Here is a 12,682-nt window from a genome sequence, read left to right on the forward strand (position 1 = left end):
CTCTCTATCAAATAAATAAATAAAATCTTAAAAAAAAAAAAAAAAAGAAATGGTACAAGTTTATTAATGAATGCTTAATTACCCCATCATTAATTGTATTAATATATGCTTCTCCTCACTGAAATTTTAAGTAATTAAAATCTGTATTTCAAAAACAAATATAATAGTACCTTTTCTTAACATTTTACAAGTTTATAAAGATTTTGTTATATATTTGCTAGGAGCAATAAAAGAAAGATCTGTATTAAGGGTGTTTCCTGCAATACTGTTATTTTTAAATTCTTTGATAAAGTAGGATAAAGCAAATAAATATATTGTGATTATTGTATTTAAGATATTCAATATTAGAAACATATATAAATGTAAAAGAAGAAAACTGTAATGTGAAATTACTATTGAAAATATGTGAATGAACTCAACTGACTGAAGGATCATCAATGCTAAAGGATGCTAAAACCATTAGTTAGAAAGTTGTTGAGGAACAGGGTATTTGGAAGTTGCCAAAGAACCACCCCAAATATTACTTGCTAAATGCAAAAACTACTTTTACAAAGGAGAAATCCAGTGGTCACCACCTTAACCCAGTGATCACACTTCCCAGGAACAGCGGAATACCACATGATATCATGTGCCCCCTGATTTAGCAGTTGAAGATCTCCAGTACAGAAAGCATTTCCATATTTTTCACCTTGAGAGGTTCAGTGGTTTACTGCATATGTGTGCGTATGCCTGTGTATGCAGGCATGCACACGCGCACACACACACCCCAAAGAGAAATAAGAGGCTCAGGTTTCTAATATGGTCATACTAATAACTTGTCTATGTGATGTTGGCCGCATACTTCATCTTGTAGACATCAGCTTCATTTATAAAATAATTTCAAAAAAGATTCTAAGACACCTAGAATCTCTTTGGCAATAAAATTCTGTAATTCTATAGTTTTAAGAATGCTTAGCTGGTCTTAAATTCACTTTACATTACTGTTGGAAAACCTAGTCTTCAGACCAGTTTCTTTCTCTTTTAGTAAACAATATTCTAAATATTTAAATCCAAGAAAACAATTATTTCTGCATTATTTTTTTTTTTAAGTAGGCTCCACGCCCAGTGTAGGACTTAAACTCACGACCCTGAGATCAAGACCTGAGCTGAGACCGAGAGTCAGACGTTTAACCGACTAAGCCACCCAGGTGCCTCTTTCCCCACTAATTTTAAAAGTTTCTTCTCTAATATGATGCCATCTTAATATAATAATACTCACAGTTGGGAAGGCTTCCATGCTTAAGAGGAGTTACTGAGTCATCAGGTAATTTTAGTGATAGGAGAAACAATCAATTTTTAAACACGTATTAAAAATTTTTCTATAATTATTTTCCCATACTGACAACAACAAAAACTATATGCTATATATTTTAAAAATTTGGTCTGCACCACTGTTTCCTTTTCAGTCTGATGAGAACTGCAAAAGGGTTAAAATTTTAAATTCTCCTTAATTTAAGTAAATCCTAAAAATACTCTTACAGAAAGACAGACAAAGGGAGGATGTTTCTACGGAAAGAATCCTGACTGAGAACGCTGAGAAAGCTCAGGTATGCATCTTGTTCACACAACATTCCATAAAATTGATTGTACATCTCTGGATCTATAAAACTGAAAATACTATCCTCATTGGTTCACTATAAAAATTATATAAGACAGAAAAAGTCAAGGTAGCTTGTACAGTGATGGCCACAGTAGGCTCTCAACCACTGTAGCTATTACTTTTTAATGCCATGAATGTAAAGGAGGGAATAAACTTAGTTTATTATGTTACAAGAAATGAGATTAACAGTGCTCTAAGTGCACTAAGACAGCGACAAGCTGCTCAAATTCTTCACACTCTCTCTCTTCTTTCCCATTCCCCACCCCTCACAAAACTCCTCCCCCCCAAAATAAGACTTACCCAAATAAGGAAAAAAAATGAAAGATTCTCAGGAATTCCCTGCTCTCCTCCCTAGCTTCCACATATAAACTTCTGCTTTTTGCAAAGAAAATATTGACAACTTGGCCTATGTTTAGCTTGTAACCTTAACAGAGATTCTAGAGTAGTCTATTGGGCTAGGTCTCAGGTATATGTGTTTCTGGCTACTTTACTCTGCCTAAGTCATTTATTAGCCTACTTAAGATACATTATATTAGACCAAACCACATAAGTAATATTCCTGTAAACTCATGCAGTCTTTGAATATAAGGTTGTATAAGACCTAAAGGGAAAGCAAGATCAGAAGAATCTTATTTATGTTCACTAAGATTAAAGAGACAGAACTCTAAAGAGAATATGTTTTCTTACATATAAATTTGTTCTAAAATTATTATAGAATTAATTTCTATTTATCATCTCTTACTCTAGACACTTAAGAATCATCCCTACTCCCTAAATTTTTAAAATACCACCTGTAAATTGGTTTTCTTTCTGAAGTGTTCTTCTTCTGGGACTAATCCACTAATAATAATCAATGTTGTTTTGATTTCATAACTTAGTATTTTTTTTTTAAGTAGGCTCCACGCCCAGAGTGGAGACCCGAACTCACAACCCTAAGATCAAGACCCAAGCTGAGATCGAGTCGGATGCCCAACTGACTGAGCCACCCAGGCATCTCAATGACTTAATATTTTTTATTCTTTCTCTGCCCCACTTAGGTTCCACAGTCCCTCTCAATAACAGGTAAAATGTATGAAGAACATACTATATGCCAAATGTGTTATATAGTTTCTCAATATCAAATAACACTATGAGGAAGATTCAATCACTGCCATTTTACAGCTGAGTAAACAGGCTCACAGAGTTGAAGGTACTTGCTAGTCAGTGGTAATATCCATATACTCTGATTCCAAAGCCAACTTCTAGTTGATAAGCCTATGCTAATCCTTTTCTGCTGCCACAGTGAAGAGCTGGGAGAACAGTGCTAGGGCCCAGGTTTACTTTCTGTCTCCTAAGACAACACTGAAGAGAAATCTCTATTCCTGTTCTGTTTGCCACCTTTTTCTAACTATAACCAAAAGAGCTAACTTGGATACACTGGAACTAAAATATTTATTGCTATCAGAAAGTATACTCAAGTAAATCCACAAGCAACACTGTAATTTTGTAAAACTCAAGACTGAAGTTACATGTCAATAAAATCAATTCAACAACTATTTATAGAGAACTACTATGTTTTAGATGCTTGGGATAAATCAGTGAACAAGGCAGATCAGGAACCTCTACTGCCTTAGTAGAGGTTTCTAACAGAGAAAATAGATAATAAGCAAAATAAAATTAAGTATATTATGTGATATCCTGAAAGTTAAGAGCAGACAAACTGCAGTGTTACATGTGGCAGTCAGGCATTATTAAGATGTCAATCTGAGCACAGATTTGAAGAAGATGAGGACCTGAAAGAGATGAATAATAGCAAGTGGGAAATGGGAAGAGCATTAAGGCAGAAGAAACAGTTAATAGCGAAGGCCCCGAGAACATGGCTAGAGCAGAAGAAGCAAGGAAGAAGAGCGGTAAGAGAGAAATTAGTTGATGGTATAACAGGCAGTAGATCACATAGGGTCTTAGAAGCCACCGAAAAGGACTCTGGCTTTTACACAGAATAGGTTTAAAGAGTTATGAGCAGAAAAGTGATCTGATTTGATCTTAGGCTGCTGTGTTGAGAATATATGAAGGGGGGGGGGCAAAAAAAGAAACAGGGAGATGTGAAGAGGCTACTACAGTAGCTCAGGTAAAGGTGACAATTCAGATGAGGTTAGTGTAATCTAAGTGCTAAGCAGCAGCCAGAGTCTAAATAGATTTTGAAAGTAAATAGAATTTCCTGACTGACTGGATATAGGATGTGAAAAATGAAAGTAAAATTCTTGGCCTCAGCAACAATTAAGAGAAGATGTCCATGAACTGAGACAGTAAAGACAGGTAAGGAGAGCATTCTAGGGATTGGTGGGGGGGTGAGGTAAATTTGAGATGTCCTGAAGGCTAAGTGAAAGAGGGTAAGGAAGGGGGGAGTGATCATCCGTATTATATACTGCTCAAAGGCCAAGGACTATGAAGACTCAGACTGACCACTAGATTTAGCAATTTAGGTCACTATGGACTTGATTTTTTTTTCAAGAAGTTTTGATACAAAGGAAAGCAAAAGAAAGGAAAAGTAGTGGGCATCTGAGGCCAAGAAAAGCTAAAAGGAAACAAATTTCATCTATTGCCCACCACAAGTAAAATAGAGTATGGAATTTGACCAAATTAACTGACAGATTTTTTTTTTTAAACTGATACTCAGAAGAGACCATAACATAATAGACTATAATAATCTATTATTAAAAATGTCTAACATATAATCCAAAATTGCTAGACAAAGAAAGAGGACAATGTGACTCACCAGACATTAGAATTAGCAGTTAAGGATTTTTAAAGTAGCAATATTATAATTATGCTCAAGGATGTAAGAGAAAATCTTCTTGAAAGAACAAAGAGGAAATCTCATAAGAAAATAGAAACTATAAAAAAAAGAACCAAATGGGCATTCTAGAAATAAAAAGTACAAGATCTGAAATTAAAAAAAAAATTCATTGAATGGACTTAACAGAAAATTGGGGATGATAAAAGAAAGGGGCAAGCCAGCTTTAAGACATGTCAAAAGAGAGTTAAAATGATATCCCACCTGAAGAAAAAAACAGAAAAAAAATTATTTAATTAAAAACAGAGCCTTAGAGATCTGCGGGATAATATCAAAAGGACTAAAATATATGTAACTGGAATCCTATGAGAGAAAAGAGAGATGGGGCAGGAAAAAAGGTTGAAAGGAATAACAAAGCAGATTTTCCTCAAAATTGGTCAAAACAAAACAAAACAAATATTTAAACAAAATTTAAAAATTCAAGAAGCTCAGGGGCACCTGGGTGGCTCAGTAGGTTAAGCATCTGCCTTCAGCTCAGGCTCCTGGGATCCAGCCCCGCATCAGGCTCCCTGCTCAGGGGGGAGCCTGCTTCTCCCTCTCCGGCTTCTCCTGCCTGTATGCCCCCTCCCTCCCTCTCTCTCTGTGTCAAATAAATAAAAAAAAATTTAAGAGGCTCAGCAAATCACAAGGAAGACAAAGAATACCATGCCTAAGGCCCATCATATTTAAATGTCTGAAAACCAAAGATAAAAAATAATTTTAAAAGCAGCCAGGAAACAATGACTCATTCCATACAGAGAAACAATATCAATAAATGCATGCTGACTTCACATGGGAAACAATGAGAGCCAGGCGACTGTGAGAGGACATCTCTAAAGTGCCAGAAGAAAAAAAATGTCAACCCAGAATCTTACAGCCAGTGAAAATATCCCAGTGTAATGAGGGTGAAATAAAAACATTTTCAGATAAAGAAGTCTAAGAGTTAATGACTTCAGTAGATCGACACTAAAAGAAATGTTAAAATAAGTTCTTCAGATTGAAGGCAAGTAAGATCAGACAGGAACCTGGTTCTTGAGGAAGAAATGAAGAGCAAGAAAAATGATAAATACGTGGGGAAAAATGGAAGACAATTTTTCCTCTTAATATGTTTAAAATACACATGACTGTTTAAAGATATAAGTGATAGCTTGATGATAAATCAGCCTCAAAAATAGTTTCTCCTTTCTTATCTATACCTCCCTCCCATATTTATAGAAAAGTGTAGTACCTGTTTTAGTTTCAAAAAGAAATTTTCAGTAGTACTACGTTTGCTGAAGGGCCAGAATAATCTTTCATTAGGTGAGCAAACACGGACTTTTGTCTCTATGAGAAATCGAACAGGCTCCTGTACTTCTGTTATTACCAAATCAACAGCTGTGGTCATAAACAGCACTTTATCTAGAGAGAGAGGGGGGGGAGAAGCAAATAAAAAAATGGAAGTATCTTTGCTCATACAATTAATGTAAAAGTAATTACTTTTCTCAAAAACTTTCAAGATAGCTTAAGGTGATCCATTAATTAAATCAAAATCTAAAATAATCAGATAAATTGCTGTTTTGAAAACTTTTTCTGTATTGAGAATTCTTTGCTTGGGTAGACTCCTTGGAATTAGTGACAGCATTACATAAAAGTTTATGAAATGTTCTGTCAGACTGATCTGCAAAAGTGGCATATGGCCTCTTCATGCCACTCTCACCAACACTGGGAATTCTCAACTTTTAAAATCTTGGCTAACTTATCCATTTATCTATAGTGCTATGAGTAAAAAGAAAAAATGAAGGGGAAAAAAAAATAAATGCTCAACAGGAGGCACTAGTTAAGCAAATAATGTTACATTTTCAGGATAGAATATTATACAGCCACTAAATGGCATTCAGGAAGAGTAGGAAAAAACTTGAAAAAGGTGGTTTCTGCACAAAATATCTGAAAAGCTACATATGAAACTGGTCACAATGGTCCTCTTGGGGTGGGGCCCTGAGGACTATGGTCAATTTTTACTTTCCCCTCTATATCCATATGTGCATATGTTAAAAATAAAATTTAGAATTCTGTATATAAATAAGTACATGAATAGAAAAGGAAGCAGGGAAGTGAAAAATTGAGGAGGGAAAAATAAGTGGGGAAAAATGATACTTTGTTAATACAAGGTCAAATTTAATAATAAACTCAAAGACCTACACAAATCCTTTGGTTTCACCAGAATTAAAAAACACTGATATTTGTCAAATAAGTGGTCCTAAGGCCTGGGTATCTTTTTGGGACCAAAATTTCTGTTCATTGTATCAATAATCTGCATCACCTTTAGGAGTTTCTTCATTTACAACTTGAAAAGGTAGAGATTTTGGATTCCAGCTCCCAGTGATAACATAGGACTTTCCATCCGAACTTTTGCCCATAGATTCCTAAAGAAAATAGTAAAAACAAACATTAATGCCAAAATAAAGGAACAACAGCTAGCTCCCATTTTGCTGCCTTTAAAAAACAGGAGTCACGAAAATGTAAAAATATGAAAGAGGGTCAGATATTTTTTAAAAAGTAGAAATATATGTGAATGAGACGACTGCAAGTGTTAAAATTAAAGATGTGCCAATTATTTATGCAATTGCTCCTGGAAAATTATAAAGTAAATGCTTACAAATCATATCAAATTCTACAAATTTAGAGAAATTTACCACCTGAATCTATGCTGAATTCTTCTGTCAAGTGCATAATTATCACATAAATTTTAGTTTTGAAAATAAAGATTTTCACATAATAGCAACAATACTAATACCACCTACTTTTAAAAAACTCATGATAGTTTGTAAACACTTCCCTCACAAACTCTCTCTTTGATTCCAACTTCAACCTTAAATTATAAACAAGGATTATTCACCATTATACAGTGAAGAAACCGAGGCTGAGACTAAATAGGTTTAGGGTCAGACTAGTAAATATCAAGTCAGAAATAAGGAAATTCTTTATCTTTGTTTATTGCTATTATAGCTCACAAGAACACCTTCACAAAAGTGCTTTACCATCAGATTCAAGTGAGATAAAGTGAAACCTTTATCAAGGAAATAGTGTATAACCTTAAAAAGAAAAGCAATCCTTACCAAATCTAACAAGTGCATGTCACTATTTCGTACATCTTTTCCTGGGCTAAGGAGAAGACCAAAACACCTGCAAAGAAAGAACAGGCATAAATTTGGAAGAAAGATAACAGAAAAAAGACGTGTAAACTAGGTCATTTAAAATTCTTACTGATGGATAAAGGACACATTAAAATTATCAATAAATTAGCATTGCTCAAACAACCTTACTTCTTTTACTTACAGAAACAAATTCTCTTGTCTTTTATTATCACATAGTTGAAGGCAGCATATTAGCTGATGATTTATGGGAGCTAATTCAAAGTGAACTAAGTATTCACTTCAATAACCAAAAGAATTCCCCAGAGGACAAAATTTTTGCAAATATATTTTTGAATATAGTATATGGTTACTCCACTGGATTGATAAAAATGAGAATTTATATTTAAGCTGAATTTACTAAAAATGTTTACCTTTCAATGGCCAGTTCTTTATTAGTTGTTTGTTGCACATAGATGACAATCTTCTTATCAGTTCCTTGGCGAAGTTTAAAGCACTGTCTGTCCTTCTCTTTAGGAACTGCACTGTAGAACAACATGTTTCATTAATTTTGCAAAGTATTTTCTTGTGACATATACTAGAAACAACCTCTCTTGAATCTAGGGTTCTTTTGTATGCCTGGTTTTCAAGTCATCACAGAAATTTAAAAATCATCATCTACCTCTTGATGTGAAAATATTATCACTACTGTATGTAATCCACTAAACAATTTATAAGAGCTAGAAAAAACTCATATGCTCCCTAAAATGTGATATAATTTAATTTTCTGTTGTTGTGAAATTAAGTTAGATATCTGTAAAGCACTTAGCATGGCATCTAGCACATAAGCACTCAAAAAAACATTAGTTTTCTTTCCTTTCAATTTAGTCACTTTTTTTTTTTACAAATATTTATTGCCTTATTTGTTTAAATATGTAATAAAGAAAAAATACTTAATCATACATCCTTTGAATTCCAAAAAAGGTACCTTCAAAAAATAATAGAGATAAGGAAAATAAGGCCAACAGTAAGCTGTTGCTTAATGCTTCCCTTAAGCAGTGATAACCTTCTTATTCACATGTGCAGTAACTATAAAAATAATACTAATGATATACTTAAACATCACCTTAAGAAAAAAGTTGAAAATATTCTTAAAATCAGAGTTTACCAAAATAATCCCCTACTCTCCCACACACCACTTTCTCTGGCTCCTTTGTTCTCAAAAGCAAACATCTGCCAATGGCAATCAGCCAACATGCAGCAAATACAAATTATGTCTTCATACTGTACAACTTTAAAATAATGGTAGCAAAACCATTAAAAGATACTATAAAAGACTACATGAGAGTTCTAGGTACCTACTCAAACTAAAAAGTGGCTCTGAAAAATTAAATTAGTTTTCTGTTTTTTGTTTTTTTAAAAAAATAAAATTAGTTTGAAGACCATCTGTACTTATAGAGTAACCAATTCAAAAACACTCTATGAAACTAAGATAAGAAAATCAAAGAGTCAGGGTGCCTGGCTGGCTCAGTTAGTGGAGCATGTGACTCTTGATCTCAGGGTTGTAAGTTCGAGCCCCATGTTGGGTACAGAGATTACTTTAAAATAAAATCTTAAAAAAAAAAGAGAGAGAGAAAAGAAAAGAAAACCAAAGAATCTTAGCAAAGGAGTCTGGAAATGACAAACATTCGCAAAGAAAACTTCTGCAAACCAAACTTAAATATTTATAACTGACAGAATTTTCACCTATAAGGATATAGACAGGTCTCAATTTTCAACTGGTAACAGATACACTAGTCTTTATGTTCCGCGGATGCTGACACAGAAATAAATATAATCCCATCTCTTAGCAGTATTTAAAACAACAACAGATATACAGTTCTCTCTGGTGTCCTAATGCTGAAGTACAAGGAAAAGCCACATTAACAGGAAGTAGAGTGGAGACTGTAAGCAGTGAAGTTCACTTCACTGCTGTCAGGGAGTTTAGATTATATTTCTAGTCTTGTCATTGTATCATTGAATAGATCCACCCCAATAATTTTCCATTGACTTCCTACTATACAAATTACAATACTGAGATCCAGGCTTAACATCCCTGGGCTTCTTTACCTATAAAACAAGTATCAAATACCTAGCATACCTAATAGAGTTATATGGTAGAATAAATAAGACAAAAAAGTGCTTTGAATGGTATAAATGAAAATGCTCCACCTTCCTAAGGGCTAAATTGAAAGTAGGTTTCTAACATTAATAATGTAAGAATTATACTTTTTCAAGGATGAAAAGAAGAGCATTAATTCTTGTCACAACACTTTGTATTTACGTTAGAGTAAAACCACAATCTATCTTGTGCTATGGTTACTTACATATACCTGTATTTTTTGGATAGGTGCTAAATCATATGGTACATCACTGTATCATGTTCTTAATGAAATACAACAAACATACAACATTATATTAATTTGAGGTGAATAACAATGCTTTGACATTTGTATATATTGTGAAATGCATATTTTAATTATTCTGGTGAACATTTAATTTCCACTTTTTAATTTTGTTATTATAAACAGTATTAAAGGGGAACATCCATCTTGATAATTCTTTAAGTACCTCGATGATGTTTCTGCAAAATAAATTCCTGGACATATTACAGAATCACTGGAAAAAAACAACTGCATTTGGCCAGTTCAAATTTGATAAAGAGAGGCTTACTTTTCAGAAAGTTCATCACTATAAAAAGGGCACAAAACACTATTTTCTACTATAAACTACAAATTCAATAAAACCATGTAACAAAAAAAGAACAAAGCCCTGACAAATGTGAAAAGCAAAATGACCATCTAGGGATTTTCTGTATAGCATTTCCTTGGTATGAAGGTGAACAGAACAGGGATGTTTGTGATTACGATCATTCTACCTTGAACATGCCTGAGTTCAGAAGCAAGAGAACTAGTTCTAGTGCTTCTGAGAGATCTTAGACATCGTTCCTATTTGTAATTGAAATTTATAAACGGGATCTACATAAATTTGTTTACTAAAGGGGAAAAATGCAGTTTAAAGAAACTTTTGCTCCTTAAAAAGGAAAAAAATTCTTACAAACTTTACAGATTATAATTTCCACTTCCTGGGGCAGGCATACATACTGTGGGAACCAGCACATCCCAACAGTTGCTGTGAGAACAGAAATACAGCTGATGAGAGGGCACAGACATAGTGTCTAATACTTCAGTGCACAAATCAAAGCTGAAGCTGCATTGTACATGAAATCGGCCACCAGATGGCATGAGAATTCCAAAAGTTTTTGCAGGGAGACCAAGAGTTCTCAGTTGTTCAAATAAATAAACCAGTCATCATTCTGCTAATATGAAAGGAAAATAGTAGAAATCACCCATATTTTAATGCTATTTTATTTTACCCATTTTATGAGGTAATCATGAAGGAAACTTTGAATATGCAACTGTCAATTATGATCCAAGAAGCACCTAATGTGTGATATGGGTTAAAAACAAAACAAAAAAACCAATCATCTTGTGACCGTAGTATTTTAACGTTAGAAACACTTTAAGAGTTTAGCCAGCTTATTTTCTAAGTAAGGGAACTACTGCCAGGAAATATAAAGAAACTTGGAAAAGTTCACAGTGTTAATAGCAGCAATAATTAACTAAATCTAAGTCTTTATTTCTATTCTAGGGTTCTTTCCACTACTCAAAAGAAGTACCATTTTACTTAAAAGCCCAAACCAGTTATTTCTGACCCTATATGCAAGGTTAAGACTTCAGACACAGACCTCATTTCTCCTCATCCCCAATGTGTTCAGATAAACTATAATGGAAAACCTGATGTCAACAGCCTTAAGATCTTTAGATTATTAAAACAAATTAACCAGCTACAAATCCAGCGGGCTTAGCTTCTGTCATATTTCATATCAGCAGTCGGCCAGTTACTTTGAGTCTAGAAGAACAAAGTAACGTGACATATTTCCCCACACGAAAGAATTTAATAGCTTTAAAATTCTTCAAATCTTGCCTCTTGAAGAGAGAAATTAAGAAAACAGCGCCATTTACAACTGCACCAGGAACAGTAAAATACCAAAGCAGTGAAAGACCTATGCTCTGAAGATAACACAAATAAACAAAGATATTCCATGCTCATGGATTGAGAGAACATGTCCATATTACCCAAAGCAATCTACAGATTTAATGCAATCTCTATCAAAATACCAACAGCATTTTTCACAGAACTACAACAAATAATCCTAAAATTTGTACGGCATCACAAAAAACTCTAAATTAGCCAAAGCAATCTCAAAAAAGGAGAACAAAAGTGAAGGTATCAAAATCATGGATTTCAAAATGTATGACAAAGCTGCTGTAAGCAAAACAGTATGGTACTGGCACAAAAACAGGCACATAGATCAATGGAAAAGAATAGAGAGCCCAGAAATAAACCCATAATTATATGTCAATTAACCTTGGACAAGGAGTAATGAATATACAATGGGAAAAAGACCATCTCTTCAACAAATGGTGTTGGGAAAACTGGACAGCAACATTCAAAACAATGAAACTGGACCACCTTCTTAAACCATACACAAAAATAAACTCAAAATAGATTAAAGACCTAAATGTGAGACCTGAAACCGTAAAAATCCTAGAAGAGAGCACAGGTAGTAACTTCTCTGACACTGGTCATAGCAATATTTTTCTAGATATGTCCCCTAAGGCAAGGGAAACAAAAGCAAAAATAAACTATTGTGATTACATCAAAATAAAAAGCTTCTGCACAGTAAAGGAAACAATCAACAAAACTAAAAGCCAACCTTCTGAACTGGAGAAGATATCTGCAAATGATATATCCAATAAAGGGTTTGTATCCAAAGTATATAAAGAAATTATACAGGATGCCTGGGTGGCTCAGTCGGTGAAGCACCTGCCTTCGGCTCAGGTCATGATCCCAGGGTCCTGGGATTGAGTCCCACATCGGGCTCCCTCCTCGGTGGGGGGGCCTGCTTCTCCCTCTGCCTGCTGCTGCTCCTGCTTGTGTGCTCGCTCTCTGACAAATTAAATAAAATCTTAAAAAAAAAAAAAAAAACTTACACAACACCCAAAAAACAAATAATCC

The 12,682-nt window shown here is 34.2% G+C and overlaps 1 protein-coding gene across 8 annotated transcripts in view; it reads right to left on the reverse strand.

Annotated features, from left to right (window-relative positions):
* Positions 1-12,682, reverse strand: part of RABGAP1 (RAB GTPase activating protein 1) — a 159,803-nt gene that overhangs the window by 94,195 nt on the left and 52,926 nt on the right. For all 8 annotated transcript variants that reach the window (XR_004681217.1, XM_035015842.1, XM_035015844.1 and 5 more), the window contains 4 exons: positions 7,996-8,106; positions 7,547-7,613; positions 6,751-6,853; positions 5,680-5,849 (listed from right to left, as the gene is read on the reverse strand). Coding sequence is in view for 7 of the 8 variants with exons in the window: in XM_035015842.1 (XP_034871733.1) it covers positions 5,680-5,849; positions 6,751-6,853; positions 7,547-7,613; positions 7,996-8,106 (451 nt within the window). In the remaining variant the exon portion in view is untranslated. The remainder of the gene's footprint in view (positions 1-5,679; positions 5,850-6,750; positions 6,854-7,546; positions 7,614-7,995; positions 8,107-12,682) is intronic.

This window comes from Mirounga leonina, unplaced genomic scaffold, assembly GCF_011800145.1.
Source record: "Mirounga leonina isolate KUSES-001 unplaced genomic scaffold, KU_Mleo_1.0 Mir_170, whole genome shotgun sequence".
NCBI classification, from domain to species: Eukaryota; Metazoa; Chordata; class Mammalia; order Carnivora; family Phocidae; genus Mirounga; species Mirounga leonina.